The following is a 21,546-nucleotide window of genomic DNA, read 5'->3' as shown; positions in this document are numbered from 1 at the left end:
GTGACGTCTCCGGTCTGAGAGGAGCGGCTCCAGTTGTGCAAGCACGCAGGGACCCGAGGCTACAGAATTCGGGAATGCGGATGATCCGAGCTCGCATACCAGACTCGGTACGGATACGCGGCGTTGTAGCATTCCCCCACTTTCCGTCTGAAGAACGTCTGGGTGGAACATTGTGTTCCAGCTCTCTGAGTATCTGCTCTGTACACAGAGGCACAAAAGCACGGGCTGGAGCTCAGCGCTAGGGTTGTAACCGCTGGCTGAAGGGGCGGTGAGGCTTGCAGCTCTGTGCTGCACTGCTGGGCCCGGCTTTGTCTCACACCAAGGGGCTCGACTCGGACTCCTTTCTCCGCAGCGCCGGTCTTCAGTGGCATTTGTGGGGACTGAACAAAAGAGGCCCTCTTCTCGGGCCAGGGGAACGGACCCCGCCACTCTGGCAGCCGGTGACCGGACGCTGGCCGTTGGGGTGTGCCACCTTGCGGTCGCCGGGCTAGACGGCCGAAAAAGCCCTCGGGGACAGTGAATGGCTTTGACTGTACTCCTCCAAATGACTGGCACTCTGGGCCTAGTGGATGAACCTCCACGCATAGAGGCCTCCCCCTTGTTTTCACTTGCACTGCATTCAATATGCCATGTTATCTAAAGTATGGTCAGCGCCAACCCTGCGTTAATGTTATGGCGGGAAAATAACCCACAGAACAAGAATCACCGAGCGTCCTCTCCCCAGTCGGTCTCCCTGATCAATCTTACAGCAAAACTTCTTTCCTGCAGCAACACGACCAACTAAACCCTTCCGTAAACAAGATGAAAACTAAGCCATCGGTACAACGTATGACAGGTTACGCGATCTGGCAGCTCGGGGGTCACAAGTGCCCGGCTAAGCCGAATTTACGATTGGGCAATTTCCTGCGGTGAAAAACAACTGCTTGCGCTTTTATATTTCACAGAGCTTTTCATGGGGCGGAAGAATCGCGCAGCGGCGGAAATCGCCTTAAAGCGCATAACCCAGAAAGAAAGAGGGGAACGTCTCTGGCTGACCTGCATCAAGCACAAGCCTTTCCCTGCTCATAGCTTTAAGGTATGAAAAACACAGCCCTCACCTTCATAGCGATGGGTGGGAGAAGCACGCCCACACTGAACCGCTCGCCAGAAAGTGGGGAGTGGCATAGAAGGGGAGGAGGGGGGGGATTCCATGGAATCAAAAGCAGGATATGCCTTAAAGCCTGGCTGGCTTGGAGGGAAATGGGCTAGCCAGACATTGGCTGAGGAGGGGATGGGTTTGCCACCCATTGGCTGAGGACGGAATGGGTTTGCCACCCATTGGCTGAGGAGGGAATAGGTTTGCCACCCATTGGCTGAGGACGGAATGGGTTTGCCACCCATTGGCTGAGGACGGTGAAGTCACAAAGGCATGCTGAACCCGTGGGTTGCCATGTCAAAGGAAAAAGAAGGTGGAGGGTAGAGGGGGAAATTTTTGGGAGATTTTGGGAGAGAAAAACTCATTGAAACCAGAAGTGACAGACGTTCCCTTCAATGACATATGAAGCACAAAAAAAGCACAATGCATTTAGAGGCTGAACAATGAAAACAAAGGCATTGACAGACGACTAATTCTGTTCTGCTAGCTGGCACTGTAGGAAAGAAGAGAGTTTAGTGAGTTCATTTTGTGAGTCATAAAAGGCAGAAAGACTTGGACACCCTCAGACAAGCATGAACTTGTAGACTCCTGACTGCACGCCACATCAACACCAGAACACAACAGAAAAACACTCACGAGACAGCTCAAAGACTCATCTGCCCTGCTTCAAAACACACGTCTGTTAGGTTACTATGCCACACCACACACTTACACACACACAGACACAAATTTCACAACAGGCAGCATGCAGCACCCAATGGCAGACATGCCTAACCCCGGTTTATGTCACTAGCCACACAGAACCGGGGCCTGTGGTGCGCGTTAAGACAGCGGAGCACAGAAGACCAGACATGAACCAGCAGACGGGAGCGTGACCAGAACAGCAGACGCTACGGTGACCGGGGGGGGCGGGCGGGGCGGGGTCGACCCCACGGCCCCCCGGGGGGGCCGACACTCACCGTGGGCGTGGCCAAGGAGGCGTGGCCGCTCAGGAAGGAATGAGAGACGGACAGGCTGAGGCTGAGGGCCGCGCCGGCCTCCTCAGCCCCCACCGCGGAGTGCTGGAGGTGGCAGGAGAGGGAGGAGGACGAGGAGGAGGAAGGGGAAGCAGAGTGCGAGGCCTGCGAGGGGTGGAGAAGAGAAGAGAGGACAGGAGAAAGGGGGGAGGGAGAGAGGGAGAGAGAGAGAGAGAGGGAGAGAGAGAGAGAGAGAGAGAGAGAAACACCAGGAGGGATAAGAAGAGAGGAAGGAAGAGTTTAACTAAGCAGGAGGCCTACGCAGAGTCATGGGAGATATAAGATATAAGTAAGTAGCAGAATCCAAAGAGGGAAAACAGCAAGGAAGTGTTAACATGGCAGATTAGGTCAGAGCACTGATGCAGGTCCAGTGATTAATAATGTTACTGTAGTAACCCTCATACAGCCCACTATATATACCCCAGGTAAGGGCTTCTGCCGTCCCTCTAAGATTCCTCTGTAGAGGCAGTTAGCGATGATGGAAAATGTTTAGCCACGTGAAACAAGTATCAGCTGTTCAGTGAAAATGGTGGGCCGGGGTACGTTTGAAGCAAATACACAATACAAATCCTAAGCACTGTACTGGACACGTGCTTAGCAGGGCAATATCGTTCAAAATGCTAACTGGCGCAGTCAAGGTTTTGGCGACGTAAAATAAAGACAAACCAAGGAGAATCTGTGCCACATTAAACCGTGTAAGGATCCATGTGAACACAGCACGATAAAGGCTCAATAAAAATATGATGACAAAGGCAAAAATGACCCAAATCTTACTGAGCATTCCGCTTTGGTATCAGTTCCACTGCAATTCTGCCAACCGTGCCCCAAAAGAATCGGGGGTCATCAAACGGCACCAGGTGTCGTGCAGTAACTGTCCACATTCAGACCCAGTATACGGGGCTTAGAAGTGTTCAACTGCCCCTATTTTGCAATACAACTGTTAACGCACTGTTTAAAGTCTGAGCAACCATTTTCTGAAATTTAATAAACTGCACAATGTCTTAACTTGGGGGCAATTCAGAACTCATCTCTGTTTGATCTTGAGGTCCTGGCTATAAAATTTCAGAAGATTCGAAACCAGCAAACATCAGATATGGATCATTTTTGCTATAATTTTTTCATGCTTCTGGCAGATTAAATTCTCTGAAGCGCGCAAGACTGCAAATCCCGTATATCCTATTACGGGCTTAAGGGTAGTGTTTCTGAGAGGAAATGCAGAAGCCATATTCTTCAAACACCATAGGATTAAACCCCATCGAATGAAGAACTTAAACATACTGACACAGATTACGGTCAGAAAACGTGTGTGGAGCGAAGAAGAAATCTAATTAAAAATGAATCCTGAAGTGCTGAACATGGATAGAGTCGGACGCTCCACACATCAATAATACGAACACTCAATTCAATTCTTTGCAGCTCTGTTAACTCCCCCGATAGCAGTTTTAAAGTGAGGGGCCTTCATATCTGAAGTCGCCCCAAAGCAAGACACCAATTCAGTTCCAATTCATGCATTAATTTGAAATTGTTAAAAACTAGTTTCTCCATCAAACACTTCTTCACGGATTACACTCATGTTCAGCACCAGGGCCGTGGTGAGTAACGAGTAATTTCATATTTAACAAAGCACCCGTCATGTTTGCCATTCACATTTCTTTTGCAACCAACCTGGCCAACAAAATGCGCGTTAAAACGATGCCCTAAAAAAAAAGTCCAGGGTGAAGTTTTAGCTCAGACTTTGCCGAACATGCTGGGATTTGTCCCATATGAACACTTTTGAGGTTTCGAGGCACATACTGTAACGCAGTCGATTCTATAAATGTTCTTGCATGCTGGGAGTGGAGCATGCAAATTATGCACATAGTTTAAGTGATATACAGAGTCTAAAGGTTTTATTCACACGCGCACTGCGCTCCGGTGAAGAGCACAAGCAACGCTGGCTTTGAAGAGGAGAGGTGAGTGAATAAGGCTCGCTGAAGCGCCGCTCTGAACACAAAGGAACAAAGCAGCCAGGCTTGGCTCTGCGACGGGCCGCGACTATTTAAAGAAGCACCCCCGATTGTGACACAAACAACCGCAGCACATCAAACCGCCGCTATATCCGTAAACATTGGGCAAAGTTTACGGCAGCGGCAGACTTTTTAAAAAAAGTTTGTCACGGGGCCTGTGAACCGACGGGTGTTGGGTCTCGTTCCGGTTGTACCTGCGCGTCATCGATGGAGGCCGGGGAGCATCAGAGAGCCGTGTGTTTGCGGGTAGGCGGTGCGTGCTGCCGTGTCGCGGACTGCGCGCAGCCGCCTCCGGGGGGCGCTGTGGATCACTCACCAGCTGTCTCTGCTTGGGCGGCAGGGCGGGGGGCGACTCCGTGCTGCAGAAGGACTCGTTGAAGCCGTACACTTCCTGGAAGCGCTTGTTGCGCTGCTCGTAGATGCTCTCGCTCTGCGGCGTCTGGTAGAACACGGAGGGCTGGGGCTCCGAGTAATCCTCCACAAACTGCATGTACTGCAGGACTGGAGCACACAGCGCCGTCAGCACAGACACACACACACACAGCACAGTCAGCACAGACACACACAGCACGGTCAGCACAGACACACACACACAGCACAGTCAGCACAGACACACACACACACACAGCACAGTCAGCACAGACACACACACAGCACAGTCAGCACAGACACACACAGCACGGTCAGCACAGCCTCACACACACAGCACAGTCAGCACAGACACACACACACACACACACAGCACAGTCAGCACAGACACACACACAGCACAGTCAGCACACACACACACACACAGCACAGTCAGCACAGACACACACACACACACAGCACAGTCAGCACAGACTCACACGCACACAGCACGGTCAGCACAGACACTCACAGCACAGTCAGCACAGACACACACACACACAGCACTGTCAGCAGACACACACACACAGCACAGTCAGCACAGACACACACACATACACACACACACACACACAGCACAGTCAGCACAGACACACACACATACACACACACACACAGCACAGTCAGCACACACACACACACACAGCACAGTCAGCACAGACACACACACAGCACAGTCAGCACAAACACACACACAGCACAGCACAGTCAGCACAGACACACACATACACACACACAGCACAGTCAGCGCACACACACACACACACACACACACACACACACACACACACACACACACAGCACAGTCAGCACAGACACACCCCAACGCACATCAGTCAGCACAGACTCCCCAACACACAGCACAGTCAGCACAGACTCCCCAACACACAGCACAGTCAGCACAGACTTCCTAAGACACAGCACTGTCAGCACAGACTTCCAAACACACGGCACAGTGAGCACAGACTCCCCAACACACAGCAAAGTCAGCACAGACTCACACACAGACATCAGTCAGCAGACTCCCCAACACAAAGCACAGTCAGCATAGACACCCAAACACACAGCACAGTCAGCACAGACACCCAAACACACAGCACAGTCAGCAGACCCCCAACACACAGCAGTCAGCTCACACGCACACACAGAGCACAGTCAGCACAGACACACACACACACACACACACACACACACACACACACACACACACACACACACACACACACACACACACACACACACACACACACACACACACACACACACACACACACACACACACACAGCACAATCAGACTCCCATTTCCTAGTGGACATTCAATCAACACAACACAGTAAACCATCCCTTATGAAGGAAAGTCACAGGATTCCAGAGCGAGGTCAACACACAGTCAACACTTTTTACAGGCACAACACAGTAGCAAAGCCTCAGAGGACATTAACCTGCTCATACACGTGCTTCCAAACCCCGATTAGCACAAGCCCTGGCTCAAAGACATGAGGAAAGCTTAGGTTCAGCATTTGCAAGGAGGCTTTCCGCCACATTACCACTGGATTGCGACACCAAGCATGTAATTAACAGATTTAAAAAGCAAATATTTGTTGTCTCCCAATTGTTTCCTGTCAGCGTGGCAGCCTAATTAAGGGGGTGTGACTTGCTCCTTATGCACAAAGCGCTGTAAGACCGTTTTAGCCCAGCAGACAGAAAGCCAGCCTCGACCCAGTTGACAAATAATCTGGGTAATGTTCAGACCGCATCGTGACAGTAATGCTGAATTAAGAAGATCACGATTACAAATAAATTCAGGGTAAAGTATAAGCAAAAACATACATTCCGGGCCTTTAAAGATGGATAAGTAGAGGAGAATTCCTCCAGCGTTTATCCACGGCACTGCTATGCACACACACCAGGGGAATGTGAGCAGTACTAACAGCGCTGAGAAAAGTACACTGATCTCTTTATCGAATGAGCCGCTAACATCTGCTCTATGAAATGCGTATTAACAGGAAGGCTTGAAAATTAATACTCCAAATGAAATTCATCCCCTCCGGCAACTTGTGGAATAATTGAACTAAAATGAGTGATGGAGAGCGGACTTGCGTAATCAGTCTGTGTGTACTGCCGTTATCCAAGTACACAGAAAGCAGCTTTGAGCCCAAACAAAACTGTGCCGTGAAGCACAGTGCTAAATGAAATTGTGGCCTGGAAAACAACCCAACTCAAGGTTTATACAATACGCTTCTTTTTTTCTTCTCTTTTTTCCTACGAAGTGCTGCTCTATGCGTCATGAGCGCGGTGATGAGCAGCCGTACTGTAAGGCTGTTTAGACTAGCCGGCTAGTAATAACATGTTGTTTAAGCTACTGCGCGGTCCACATCAGTCTGGTCTGACTCTTCGTAATATAGCAACCTGGCGATTGAGCAAACCCGTTACCCATGAGTCACTGCGGCATGAGATCCACAAAAAATGCAATTCTGCACTCCATATCACGCGTATCAACTTTAGCTAGCTGTAGATGTAAATGATATCGAGTATCAAGATAAGTCGACGCAAAGATCGCCAGGGGCAATGTATAGGTTTCTACATTGTGGGTGTTTTCCGGGTCTTCCAGTCAGGTGTGTGTGGTGTCGTGTTGGGAAACCTCGTAGTGTGAGCAGCACCCAACAAGCCCGGGCATTCGCCCCGCCCTGCCGAATTCCTCTGAAGGCCGTGAGTTTGACAACACATGACATCATCGGGGGGCCCCTCCCCTCCGCAGCGTGGCTCTGAGCTCGGAGAGCTTCACTTCCTGTGTGCCGGGGGACGGCCGTGTGGGGGCCCTGGCCCCGGCGCGACGCACAGAGCGAGCCGCGCTTCCACATGACCTAATCCCCCCTGGAGTTACAGCAGAGCCAGCTGTGGATGTGGAGCAGCCTGTTCTCTCTGCCCCTCCACGGTGCACTCCCAGAGCCCCACTGCTCCTCAGGACACGATCTCTCAGGCCCCACCAGTCTGTACACCAAGCTCTAACCAAAGTCACAGAGTCTTACAGACACTTTTTAACCAAACCACTCCCCATGTCCCCCTCTGTCTCCCCCAAAGCCCCTCCCCATGTCCCCCTCTGCCTCTCCCAAAGCCCCTCCCCATGTCCCCCTCTGCCTCTCCCAAAGCCCCTCCCCATGTTCCCTCTGTCTCTCCCAAAGCCCCTCCTCATGTTCCCCTCTGTCTCTCCCAAAGCCCCTCCTCATGTTCCCCTCTGTCTCTCCCAAAGCCCCTCCTCATGTTCCCCTCTGTCTCTCCCAAAGCCCCTCCTCATGTTCCCCTCTGTCTCTCCCAAAGCCCCTCCTCATGTTCCCCTCTGTCTCTCCCAAAGCCCCTCCCCATGTTCCCTCTGTCTCTCCCAAAGCCCCTCCCCATGTTCCCTCTGTCTCTCCCAAAGCCCCTCCCCATGTTCCCTCTGTCTCTCCCAAAGCCCCTCCTCATGTTCCCCTCTGTCTCTCCCAAAGCCCCTCCTCATGTTCCCCTCTGTCTCTCCCAAAGCCCCTCCTCATGTTCCGCTCTGTCTCTCCCAAAGCCCCTCCCCATGTTCCCCTCTGTCTCTCCCAAAGCCCCTCCCCATGTTCCCCTCTGTCTCTCCCAAAGCCCCTCCCCATGTCCCCCCCTGTCTCTCCCAAAGCCCCTCCCCATGTCCCCCCCTGTCTCTCCCAAAGCCCCTCCCCATGTCCCCCTCTGTCTCTCCCAAAGCCCCTCCCCATGTCCCCCTCTGTCTCTCCCAAAGGCCCTCCTCATGTCCCCTCTGACTCTCCCAAAAGCCCAGGGTGTCCCCTCTGACTCTCCCAAAATCACTCCCCCTTTCCCATCCATCCACCTCTCAAAGCCACTCCCCCTTTCCCCTATCCCAACCCTAAATCCCCTCCCTCTGTCCCGCCCCTCTCCCCTCCCCCCTGGCCCCTCCCCGGGCCCCGCGGCAGCACTCACTGTGTCGGCTCTTCTTCTCGGGGAGGGGCGGGGGGCTCTGGGGGAAGTCGGCGCCCTCGCAGGCGATGAATTCGGCGGCGAAGGCCCCGCCGTTGCTCTGGGGCATGGGGGAGATGGGCGTGAAGAGGGGGAAGGGCGGCACGGGCGGCAGGTCCTCCTCGGAGATGTTGTCGTAGTGGGAGGGCAGCCGCTCGTAGGACGCGGGGAAGAAGGGCGCCTGGGCGCTGCGCCGCTTCTTCTGCGGCAGGGCGGGCGGGGCGCTGAGGCGGGAGGAGTGCGGGGGCAGCGGGAGGGGCCCCTGGGGGCCCCAGTATTCGGCGCCGCCCGGGGGGCAGGGGGCGCTGAAGCGCGGGGGCAGGGGCTGCTGCCCGGGGCCGGGGGAGGGGGACTCGCTGTGGGACTCGGGCAGGGGGCTCAGGCAGCCCACCTGCGCGGAGGGCATGTGCTCCAGGCACGACAGGTCCTGGTGCAGGAAGTCGTAGTCCGGGTCGTAGCTCTCCGTGTTGTCTGCAGAAGGGAGGGAGGGAGGGAGGGAGGGAGAGAGGGATGGACAGGCGCTGTCATCAGACACGGAGTGCAGGAACCACACCTCATCCAGAAAAACTAGAACGGTAACTATAACCGTAACGACTTGAGCATCCTCACTGCTCAACGATAACATTCGGTAAAATACTCTCTCTATAATCTGACACCCGGTAAATTCGGATGGATTTTGATTGGCTGTCTTATCGTTCATGCGTCTGAAAAGAAAATTGCTCTGAAAGTGTTCCCAACAATAACGTATGCCACCGTCGCTGTCGTTAAAGTTGTGGTGTGGACTCCGCTGCAGTCAGAATAACAATATATCTATAGTTATCGTTAAAGTTACAGTTCTTGGTGTGGACGAGGCTAAAAGCTCAAGTGTGAAGCTTAGTAGCATTGCTACCATACAGCACCCTGTGCACAAACACATGAATCACCACTGCCAGGTTTAACAGCACATTTAAAACCCTCACATGCACTGTGACTGACGAAGAGACGGAGAACTTCAGACACAAACACCAAACATCCTGCCGCGCTGACAACAACAAAGGCGAAAGCCAAGCTGTGTGTGCGTACGATGACTAAATCCAGCACTGTCTGCAAACGCTCCTGCAGTTTAATACCGAATAATGTGGCCATAAAGGGGTGATTTAAGGATTAATTTCTCTCCTTTTGAAGTGAGTGATGGAGAAGATCTAAGGGAAAAGGACACCTCAAGCTAGTCTCACACAGAGTCTCCTACAGAGACTGCTCCACTGAGAAAGGGACCCCAGCTGAACTGTACAAAAACATACCTTTTCACCAGCTCTACCAGTAGGACCCAGCTGCTAACAGATGCGGCCCACAATAATTATGCCGCTACAACCCAACATTCAATAATACGCACGGCTTATGGATTATTATCATTTTCTTTCAACCAGTAATGAAGCAGTAGCTTTCACAAACCCTGAGAAAGCATTCTGAAAAGAGACACAGTCATGTATGTCGTTGTGTTTCCTGCGTTCTCGTTCGCACACACAGAAGCTCCTTTCAGCCCCCGAGAGGGAAGACACGGCGTTCCTTCCTCATTCAGGCCCACGGAATGATTTCTGCACTGGCTCGGTTTCCGTGACAACCGCTCACTCCCCCCTTGACTCCGGCCTCAGGCTGACACAGGAAGTGCCCCCGTTCCATCGCCTCTCTCCTGACCCGGGACTAAAGGAAGCACTCATTCATTTTTCTTTCATGGCTTGTTGACTTGTTGGGCAGAAAAGCAGTCTATGGAAGGCTGCAGTGGAGGAGGCAGGAAGCTCTTCCACACCTACACCTCCTCGCTCCTCAGCAGATTTTCTTGCGGACTTGAGGAGGTTTGAAAGAGGGCAGGCGAGAAGTCGCAAAGTCAGAGCGCTCCGCCGGTCCCTCCACAAGGGACACAACTGCATGTGGTGGACAGGCCAAAGCCTCCAGAGCAGTGTATGCAGCATGTGTGTGTATGCAGCGTGTGTGTATGCAGCGTGTGTAGTGTGTGCGTGTATGCAGCGTGTGCGTGTATGCAGCGTGTGTGTATGCAGCGTGTGTGTGTATGCAGCGTGTGTGTATGCAGCTTGTGTAGTGTGTGCGTGTATGCAGCATGTGTGTATGCAGCGTGTGTAGTGTGTTTATGCAGCGCGTGTTTACGCAGTGTGCGTGTATGCAGCTTGTGTAGTGTGTACGTGTATGCAGCGTGTGTATGCAGCATGTGTGTAGTGTGTGTGTATGTAGCGTGTGAATATGCAGCGTGTGTAGAGTGTGCATGTGTATGTATGCTGCGTGTGCAGTGTGCATGTATACAGAGTGTGTAGTGTGCATGTATGCAGTGTGTATGCAGTGTGTGTAGTGTGCGTGTATGCAACGTGTGTATGCAGCATGTGTAGTGTGCATGTATGCAGTGAGTGTATGCAGTGTGTGTAGTGTGTGTATGCAGCGTGTGTGTGCCGTGTGTAGTGTGTGCCTGTGTGCAGTGTGTGCCTGTATGCAGCATGTGTGTATGCAGTGTGTGTATGCAGCATGTGTAGTGTGCATGTATATATACACAGCGTGTGTAGTGTGTGTGTAGTGTGTGTGTATGCAGCGTGTATGTGTGTGTGTGTGTGGTGTGTGCCTGTATGCAGCATGTGTGTGTATGCAGTGTGTGTATGCAGCGCGTGTGTATGCAGTGTGTGTATGCAGCATGTGTGTGTATGCAGTGTGTGGACATGCTCATGAGATAACACAATCACAGCAGATGTACTTCTACAAACCTGCACTCTTCAGTCCCGCAGCAATCAGCTAAAAACATGCACTTTGATCCTGTTCAAGCTTTTCCTTATTGTTCAAAGCTGTTAGGGGCTCCACTACATGGGTGAGGTACCTCACCTACAGTGAAAGTGTTCTTGACGAGCATTTATAAAGGTGCAAAACAAAAGCCAATGCTGAAAATGCTAATCTGAAAAGTAGCGATACAAAAAAAGTTTAAAGAAAGATTTTAGTCATTAACAGACTTGTTTGGCTCACACCTCTCATCCCCACCACGCCAGGCATGCTGGGAGCTCCTCGCACTTTTACTGTGGCAGGGGACCTCTTTCCCATGGTGCACCAGGGATACAGACTGGGAGCTTACTCAAACAGAGCTGCTATTGCGCCAACAGATCTGCTTATTCTCAGAAGTGCTTTCATTAGAGACTGTCATTTTCACAGACAATTCAAATCCACATAATAACAGGCAAACGGAGGTACCCGACGCCACACAGTACTGCCATTAATCGTCTCTGTTGGATACTGTATAAATACAAAAGACTACGACACCATTACACCAAAAGCATACAGTATCAGGCAAATTAAAGCCTGTCTGAAACACAGGAATTGTACAGGAGGATGATTGGCCAACGAGCCTTCCTATAGCATGGCTGAATGGAAAGTTCATAAATCACCCCCATATCATTGCACCTTCCACTAAAAAAGACATTGTAGATATCGAAACATTGTAAGCAGTCTACCATCATAAAAAAATATAGAAATTTTAATGTGTGGGGCATGGGGGAGAATTTAAATCAGGCCTCCTCCACTCAATGACTTGATATTCCGAGTCAGCTGCCTGGGTGTTTTAATTATTGGTGCGATGAGAATCGGAAAAAGCTTTTCACAAAACAACTCGGCGCTAAACGAATACGAATCTGCTGGAATGCACAACGAGAAAGGTGAGAAATTGAATTCCTGTGGCTTATTAAACAGAAAACTTTACATTGTGGAAGGATACAGCTCTATTGAAGTTTTGTATTTAACTTTTTTTAACTTTGTGTAAATGAAAGTTGTCATACTCTTCTGAGCCTATAAGGATATCTGTGGACGGACACATCAGGAATATTGGCATGGGTACTGGGGGTGGGGCGTTCTTTGGCCCGAGCATATCCCCAAACTATGCCAATATTAATGACACAACACTGGCGCCTGTTCCATATTCCTTTATGAAATCATGCCATTATTAAACAAAAAGCCCTTTAACGAAAAATCTGTTGGGTCCCTATAATCAGACCAGCTCTAGAATATTCCGGTAAGTGTATCCAGCACTATGGAGTGATGGGCGGGGAAGAGGCCAGAGTGCCCGTTTTCTCAGGGCCTCAGTGTTCACACACAGAGGCACATTGTGACTGTGTTTGGGTCTGATTTGAGCCTGTGTTTGGGTCTGATTTGAGCCTGTGTTTGGGTCTGATTTGAGCCTGTGTTTGTGTCTGATTTGAGCCTGTGTTTGTGTCTGATTTGAGCCTGTGTTTGGGTCAGATTTGAGCCTGTGTTTGGGTCTGATTTGAGCCTGTGTTTGGGTCTGATTTGAGCCTGTGTTTGGGTCTGATTTGAGCCTGTGTTTGGGTCTGATTTGAGCCTGTGTTTGGGTCTGATTTGAGCCTGTGTTTGGGTCTGATTTGAGCCTGTGTTTGGGTCTGATTTGAGCCTGTGTTTGGGTCTGATTTGAGCCTGTGTTTGGGTCTGATTTGCGCCTGTGTTTGGGTCTGATTTGAGCCTTTGTTTGGGTCTGATTTGAGCCTGTGTTTGGGTCTGATTTGAGCCTGTGTTTGTGTCTGATTTGAGCCTGTGTTTGGGTCTGATTTGCGCCTGTGTTTGGGTCTGATTCGTGACTGTGTTTGGGTCTGATTTGAGCCTGTGTTTGGGTCTGATTTGAGCCTGTGTTTGGGTCTGATTTGCGCCTGTGTTTGGGTCTGATTCGTGACTGTGTTTGGGTCTGATTTGAGCCTGTGTTTGGGTCCGATTTGAGCCTGTGTTTGGGTCTGATTTGAGCCTGTGTTTGGGTCTGATTTGAGCCTGTGTTTGGGTCTGATTCGTGACTGTGTTTGGGTCTGATTTGAGCCTGTGTTTGGGTCTGATTCGTGACTGTGTTTGGGTCTGATTTGAGCCTGTGTTTGGGTCTGATTCGTGACTGTGTTTGGGTCTGATTTGAGCCTGTGTTTGGGTCTGATTCGTGACTGTGTTTGGGTCTGATTTGAGCCTGTGTTTGGGTCTGATTGGAGCCTGTGTTTGGGTCTGATTTGAGCCTGCGTTTGGGTCTGATTCGAGCCTGCCGGGGTTCAGCCTGCTGACTGCAGGACCGGTTTCTCTGAGGCTCACACAGTGCGAGGCGCAGGTGGCACGGCTCTGCAGAGCAGCAACAAGGGCAACCAGGCCCCCGGGGGAGAACAAACACACCGGGAGAGGTCAGAGAAGGTGCGCGGGTGTGTGGGTGGGTGGGTGAACGCGGATGCTGAAGTCGCAACGATTCCGCGCGCACGTTCGCATTGAAGTTGACAAGTCTTTCTAAGTGGACACGTGAGCTAAGCACGTGTGTGTCAGCTCGAACAGGAAGAGCGGGAGGTGAGACCCTGAGAGAGAGCGTACGTGATGGAGAGAGCGAGGGTGTGTGCGTGTGAAATGAGACGGGCGAGTGTGTGTGTGTGTGTGCGTGTGTGCGTGTGGAATGAGACAGGCGAGCGTGTGTGTCCGTGTGCGTGTGTGTGCATGTGAAATGAGACAGGCGAGCGTGCGTGTGTGTGTGTGTGTGTGTGTGTGTGTGTGTGTGTGTGTGTGTGTGTGTGTGTGTGTGTGTGTGTGTGTGCGCGTGCAGGTGCAGGTGCAGGTGTGCGGGTGGGGGTGGGGGTGAGGTGGGCCTTACCCAGGGTCTCACAGCTGGTGTTGCGGGAGCACTGTCCGCTGTCCTGCTCCAGGGAGGACAGCTGCTCGTCAGACTTGCTGAGCTTGCCCATGCTGTTGCAGGGCGAGAGGCGGGGAGACTCCCCTCCGTACGAGTGGCTCCCGCCGGAGAAGCGCCGCTGCAGGAACTCCGTCTCGCACTCCTGTCGTCACGGAAACAAAGACGGCGTGGGGTCAGGCACACGTGACATGCGGCGAGGTCGCTCGGACACAATAAGCAGTGACACACGGACACACGCGGGGGGGGGGAGCTGGTACCTGCTTGCTGATGCTGAGGGGAAGACTGGACCCGCTGGTGGCCCGGCTCATGGGGGCGACCACGGCGACGCGGGTGGGGGACGGGGCCGACTGCCGCTTCTTCGGGGGCAGGGCGGGAGGGGGGCTGCGGAGAGACGGGGAGAGCGCACGCACTCCATCAGAACGGACACAGACGCGTAGCGGTCGGGCCCTGACGTCAGCCCCAGGCGCGCGCGCGAGGGCAGAAGTAAACAGGCAGGATTCATTCCTCCTCATATAAGGGCACAAAGGAGCACCAGGAGTCTGGAGCAGCACGCAGCAATCCCGGCATTCCTGGGCCAGGAGCGCAGCGCTGCGTCACCGACGTTTCCTCCTCTCCCGAGCTCTCAGCCCGAGGCCAGGTACGAGGCTGTGTCCCCCACGGCACCGCAGGGAAGATGCACGCCAGGGGAGAGCTCTCAGGGGTCAGAGGTCAAACACGCACACTCCCCCCCTCCCTCCCTGGCCAGTCGTGTTCCGCAGGGCGGCTACTACAGAGGGGCACCAGTCAGGGAAGCACAGGTATGCACGGCATTGTTCTCCACCAATCAGGGAGCCCCAAGTGGCGTGGCGGTGCGGTGGGGGAGGGGTTGAGTGATGTCACAATGCACACCGGCCACCGGCGATGACCCACGGGCGGGGGGAGCAGCGGGCATCATGGGAAACGTAGTTCTCCCGCTACTGCGCTTTCCTCTGCGCGCCGAGCTGGGAGCGGGGCTGCGGGGGCGAGCGACAATGCCCCAGCATGAGGAGAGAGAGCAGAAGAGGAGACCAGATTCGTGACTGTGTTTGGGGCTGATTTGAGCCTGTGTTTGGGTCTGATTCGAGCCTGTGTTTGGGTCTGATTTGAGCCTGTGTTTGGGGCTGATTTGAGCCTGTGTTTGGGTCTGATTTGAGCCTGTGTTTGGGTCTGATTTGAGCCTGTGTTTGGGTCTGATTCGAGCCTGTGTTTGGGTCTGATTTGAGCCTGTGTTTGGGGCTGATTTGAGCCTGTGTTTGGGTCTGATTCGAGCCTGTGTTTGGGTCTGATTTGAGCCTGTGTTTGGGTCTGATTTGCGCCTGTGTTTGGGTCTGATTCGAGCCTGTGTTTGGGTCTGATTTGAGCCTGTGTTTGGGGCTGATTTGAGCCTGTGTTTGGGTCTGATTTGAGCCTGTGTTTGGGTCTGATTTGCGCCTGTGTTTGGGTCTGATTTGAGCCTGTGTTTGGGTCTGATTTGAGCCTGTGTTTGGGTCTGATTTGAGCCTGTGTTTGGGTCTGATTTGCGCCTGTGTTTGGGTCTGATTTGAGCCTGTGTTTGGGGCTGATTTGAGCCTGTGTTTGGGTCTGATTTGAGCCTGTGTTTGGGTCCAGCTGCAGACGGGGCTGAGTGAGCGACAGGGCCCTGGGGGCACGCCGGGGCACTGCGGTCCTGAACGCTGCCTCAGCGAGGCCCGCGGGGGGGGCGGAACAGGAAGAGGAAGCGAGCCTCCGTTCGTGACGCCCACGCTCGAAACTACGCCCTCGGAAACGCTGGCTTACTAAAGCACCGCGCTATTTATATATCGCCTGACATTTTTGGTGTTCCGTTTAAGAGCGCTCACAAAAAAGATGTTAAACTTACGAGCGGCTTAGGCGGGGTTTTTTTTTTTTTTTTGTTTATTGGTTTCGCTTCTTTGCAAGCAAAGCCCTGAAGAAAGACGTGGAGCGACTGGGACACGCTGAACGAGCTCACCAGAGATGAGGAAGAGCGGACATGTTGTACAGGTGTCAGAGCGTTATATACCGCTCTCTGACGGGACGGGGAAGACAGAGGGGCAGTGCAGCACGGAGCGTCACTGATGGCAACGACAGGCCCAGTAAACCCAGGGCTGAGCCATCTCCCCCAGGCCGGTCAGCAGTCTCTCACACATCCTCCAGTCTGCTGCTTTGTTTAGGTTCCCTTTACGATCCCCTCGGGGGGGAGGGGGGGAACCACATAGGGTTGTATTTCGTCAGCAGCTTCTCACGCAACTTGCCGACAATATTTTAAAAAAAAGGTTTAAAAAAAAAAAAAGAAGAACTTTCTGAGAAAAGAGCTTCCTAAGCCAAAAGCACACCTGACCAGTGAATCGCACTTCTGCATTCTGTCAGGACCTAATTTGACTAAGCGTCGGTGCTCGGCTAGAGCGTGCAGTAAATCAGGAGCCGCCACTACACTAACAATGAAAACATGGCCAGTTCAGTGCAATCTGGCTGGAGCACAGTCTTCTATAGCCAGCAACCGTACCATGTACATCTAAACAACTAACATCTCTGGTACCTGAGAATACACATCAGTACAATCTTCTGGAAGTTCTATAAGCAGTAAGAAACGCCGATGAATGTTTTCACATGGGTGTTTATTATCATTTTTTCTATCTACATGGTTAGCCTTTAAAAGAAGGCGGTGTTTTACAGGCCCCAGGGCCACAGGGAGAAGCTCCTCTCACGGGGAGCCCAGAAGTGAGACACCGGACGAAGGCCTCATCACCCCCCCCCTCCCTCACCTGAGCTCAGAAGCCTTGGCCCCCGGCAGCGGGGGCTTGGGCGGGGCCACGTCCTCGTCCGCAGCGTCCGGAGGGTTCTCGGGGGACTGGGCCATGGGCGTGGTCTTGTTCAGGATCTCCTTCTCCCTCTCGTTGAGGGGCAGCTCCGCGGTGCTGTGGAGGGGGGACAGGCAGTGGAAGACTTAGGGCCCAGACCCTCTGAACAGTAGGGGTTATTTTTTTGGGGGGAATTTAAATTAAGCGGTTACTCTGCCCCCGTGTCCAGGGACTCACCTTTCGGGCGGGGCCACCGGAGGGGCCGGCTTCACGGGGGACGTGGGCGAGGGCTGGTCCTGCTTCTCGATGGTGAGTTTCACCAGCTCCTGCAAACAGATCCCAAACACAGCTCACACCCAGAACAAGAGCAGAATCAAAGGGCTTAAAGCTGCTTGCCATTCCTAACCACGTTACACCATGAGTAGTCCACATAAAAGTCAGTAAATATAGAACATATGTGTATGCAAATGCATATGACATATAGATAATATACACATGATATCATGTATAAATAAGAATAATAAAATATTATTTATTATTTTTTTTTCTTCAAATAGTGTCATTTTTTATTTTATTTGTTTATTATATTTTTCTACAGCGGAAGCACTAACAGACTGAGCATGCACACAAGGTCATTCAGGGCAGCAGGTATTCTAGGCCCAGAGCACTGTCTAATGTGTTGCTTCTCAAACAAAGCAACAGTGACACGTGTGACCAACACGGTGAGCGGTGAAGACTCTTCTGTCACTACCTTGGGGCGGGCGGTAGCGCAGTGGTTACGGTAAAGGACTGAGACAACCGAGGTTGGCGGTTCTAATCCCGGTGTAGCCACAATAAGATCCGCACAGCCGTTGGGGCCCTTGAGCAAGGCCCTTAACCCTGCATCGCTCCAGGGGAGGATTGTCTCCTGCTTAGTCTAATCAACTGTACGTCGCTCTGGATAAGAGAGTCTACCAAATGCCAATAATGTAAATGTAATGTACCTTCACGCCATCCAGCACCGCTTTTATGACCGTGGTGACCGCTAGGATGGTCTCCTTGTCCTCCAGGTTGACTCCCTCCAGCATGACCTGGTCGGACCAGCGGATGAGGTTGGCCAGGCTCTGGTACACGCGGTTGTGGCAGGACGACACTGCAGAGCTGGCAAAGCGGACAGAGGGGACTCTGAGTTTGGCCCTCAGGGGGACAAACCCCACTTCATTATGAGCCACTGCAGGGGGTACCAATACACTGAGTGCGTGTGTGTGTTTAAGAATTCAGTTTTTCATTTTTAATATGTTCGCTGAAATGTCTAAAAAAAAACATCCTTTCACTCTGTCCTTATGGGTTATTGTGTGTAGATTTATGGGCAAATGTATCAATTTAAAATGTAATCTACAACAAAGTGTGCAAAAGGTAAAGGGGTCCGAATACTTTCTGAAACCACTGTACATTCAAAGAAAATATTATTATAAATAATATAAATAAAACACACATAAGTATGCCTACTCAGAGATGTTTCTTTTAGTGGGGACACAGCTTGCTACAGTAAATGTAGCCACCTAGTAATTATGCAAAACATTTCTAGGTTAAGCACTAGGACAGGTTACAATTAGCACAGGATTCACAATTTTTTTTACAATCAGTCATGTATAACATTTAATTATATGATTACTTAACTAGTAAGTTTTACTACACAATGATAACATGACAAAAACTGACTTGGTATGACCGATATCCCAAACTGCTAGAGGTACTAAACAGGTTATTCCATTTACATATTCTCACAACAGTACGACAGAAGACCAGCTGTTCAGGCATTTTCATGGAAGAACCACTTCTGGTGCCATTTAGGCAAATTTGGGGGGAACAATGCGTTTAAAAGCGTACAGCGGCGGCTCGAAAGAGAGAACAGCCATCCTTCATTCCCTTTCACCCATCAAACAATCATCACTTCTTTTTTTAGGAGAAAGGAAAGGAGAAAAAAAAAAAAAGCACTCAGCCCGCATGAGAGGGGAAAAGGAATGTGTGGTTCTCGTCACAGGACGTGGAGCTTTCCTGCAAGCAGGGCTGGGTTTGGGGCAGGAGCGGAGGATCCTGGCCTGCTCAGACACGCCGCCCCTGCATCGGGCCGCGGGAACAGCCGAGCACAGCCAGCCTCCCTTTCCCAGGGCCGAGGCACCTGGGCCAGCCCCCCGCTGCAGCGCTGCGTTCTGCTCATTCCCAAAACCCGCCTCCCGCCCCGCGGGGGTGCGACGGCGTCAGCTCAACTGGCCTGTCCCGCGAGGGCAACCTTCACCGCCCGCGTTATGCACAAAAAACGCGACAAATCCAGGCAATCTCTCGGCAGCCCCCAAGCGTTGCTCAATTCCACACAAAGGACTTCGTTGTATGCGTAGCATCGGTGGGGCTTACCGGGCACAAGGAAAATGTTTGTCACAGGGTGCCCCAAATGTTTTGGGTTGCCAGGCAGGTGAGAAAAGTAGCCAGCTTGGGCTGTTGCTGGGGGGGGAGGGATTAAATTGTTCCATTGACATCATTTTTATGTAAAACATTTTTATATGAGTCTTGAAGTACTGTGGCTGGCCATGCAACGGTGTGCAGTCGGCCATTTAGCCAACAGCCAGTGCTTGGGTCAATACCTGTTTTGTGTGAATATCCATTTAGAAATATGCCTCTTCGGACTGATATTAGAATGGTTACGAAGAGAGAAACTGGTAGTTTTAAACTACTATTTTACTTACATTACATACAGGCTAATTATTGCTGTTTTAAAGCACTCAAGATGGGGGCACCAGATAAGACGTGGAGATGGGACCCACCTGTGCTGTATCCGCGTCTCCACCTGGACCAGGGGCAGGATGGCCTCCAGCACCTTGCTGGCGGAGCCCGGGAGCATCTCCAGAACCTTCTGGTCCACCACCATTTTGTCCACGATGGTCTTGAAGTAGCGCAAGGCGCTGACCACCTCCTTCTCGTTCTCCTCCAGCCGGCTCACCTTCTGCACTCGAGCACGGGTTCGGGGGTTAGAACATTCTGGAAACCTCACACTCGTCTACCGCACTGTAAGTGTTTACAATGCAGTAAGGACAACACATTGCCATTGCATTCAGCTTTCTTTCAATTAATTCAGTTCTAATGCACTTCTTGGGGCACAATCGCTCAAAAGCCATTAAAAAGACCAGAGGCCACTCAGGAAACGAGGGCACTCCCTGTACAGCTCTCCCATTCATGACCTGATTATTCCTCGGTGGGAGCTTCGTCAGTCCACCTGTCCTGCAGCCAGAAGTGACTAAAAGGCTCATGGGAAACACACAGGCAGACAATGGTCAAAAGAAAAAAAAAAAAAAAACAAAGCAGGGAAGGGAAAAAAAAAAAAGAGCAAAAACCAAAATAAGCAAACGGGGGGAGCTGGACGGCCTAGGCGATAGGAAACTCAGTTTCCCACGATGCACACACCTTATTGACAGGTTTCTCTGCGGTCTTGACGGCCGGTTCTGGCTGCAGCTGCTTCCTCTTGGAGGGCGTCCGCTTGATTTTGGGGGAGTGGAACTTGTCCATTAGCTTCATGGTGAAGGAGGAAAGGTGGGAGCGCTGGGAGTCTGTGAGAGAGAGGGAGAGAGAGAGAGGGGGAGAGAGAGAGAGGGGGAGAGAGGGAGAGGTATAAGAGGTGCACCATACTATGAGCAGATGTCAAGCCGATTCAAAGAACCTTCCAAAAGGGGTCATATAGCATTATGACATTTAATGTGTAACGAGGCACTCGCATGGATAAATTAAGAGACCAATTGCAGAGTACACACACTGAAAAAACTGAAAATGAAATTTTCATAATATATATATATTTCTTTATTTTATTTTATTTTTTTCCAATCATCCTGATAATTCGAACCGGTGGAAATGCGAGGGTAGTTTCTGAGGGCTGTAAACCTTTCGCTACGATACGATCCAATACTCATACAGTAAGAAATTAATATACGCACTCAGTGAGCACTTAAGGTAGACCTGCACACCAGCTTGTTAATGCAAATATTTAAATCAGCCAATCATGTGGCAGCAACTAAATGCATGCAAGCATGCAGACATGGCCAAGAGGTTCAGCCGTTTCTCAGACCAAATGACTTTGACCGTGGAATAATTGTTGGTGGATTGATTTTCACGCACAACGGTCTCTAGGGTTTGCAGAGAATGGTGCGAAAAACGAAAGAAATCCTGTGAGCGGCAGTTCTGTGGGCAGCAATGCGTTGTTATAGCAACGAGAGAGGTCAGTAGAGAAGGGCCAGACTGGACAGGACAGTGACACTACATTCACATTTCACCGGAGGAAACGGCACTAGTGGGCAGATCGGAAACATAAACAATGATGCCGACAGTGTGAGTGATACAGAGCATGGCATAAGATTATGGAGGCTTAAAAAATTATTCGGACATAATTTGGATCGATTTTTGCACATTGCATCGAGTGGATCCGTTTGTTGCCCTTTGAACCGATAAATTGATTCAGATGGATTT

At 51.4% G+C, this 21,546-nt stretch overlaps 1 protein-coding gene across 1 annotated transcript in view; it reads right to left on the bottom strand.

Annotated features, from left to right (window-relative positions):
• rapgef1b (Rap guanine nucleotide exchange factor (GEF) 1b) overlaps nt 1-21,546 on the bottom strand; it is a 65,998-nt gene that overhangs the window by 12,941 nt on the left and 31,511 nt on the right. Inside the window, exons 2-12 of the mRNA XM_061261924.1 lie at nt 20,494-20,636; nt 19,857-20,035; nt 19,450-19,536; nt 18,039-18,195; nt 17,293-17,381; nt 17,020-17,172; nt 14,497-14,620; nt 14,201-14,381; nt 8,524-9,030; nt 4,474-4,658; nt 2,095-2,256 (exon numbers count right to left, since the gene is read on the bottom strand). Of these exons, the coding sequence (XP_061117908.1) occupies nt 2,095-2,256; nt 4,474-4,658; nt 8,524-9,030; nt 14,201-14,381; nt 14,497-14,620; nt 17,020-17,172; nt 17,293-17,381; nt 18,039-18,195; nt 19,450-19,536; nt 19,857-20,035; nt 20,494-20,636 (1,967 nt within the window). The remainder of the gene's footprint in view (nt 1-2,094; nt 2,257-4,473; nt 4,659-8,523; nt 9,031-14,200; nt 14,382-14,496; nt 14,621-17,019; nt 17,173-17,292; nt 17,382-18,038; nt 18,196-19,449; nt 19,537-19,856; nt 20,036-20,493; nt 20,637-21,546) is intronic.

Source organism: Conger conger, chromosome 12, assembly GCF_963514075.1.
Source record: "Conger conger chromosome 12, fConCon1.1, whole genome shotgun sequence".
NCBI classification, from domain to species: Eukaryota; Metazoa; Chordata; class Actinopteri; order Anguilliformes; family Congridae; genus Conger; species Conger conger.
The sequence above is the reverse complement of the archived record's forward strand: the minus strand, read 5'-3'. Positions and strand labels throughout refer to the sequence as shown.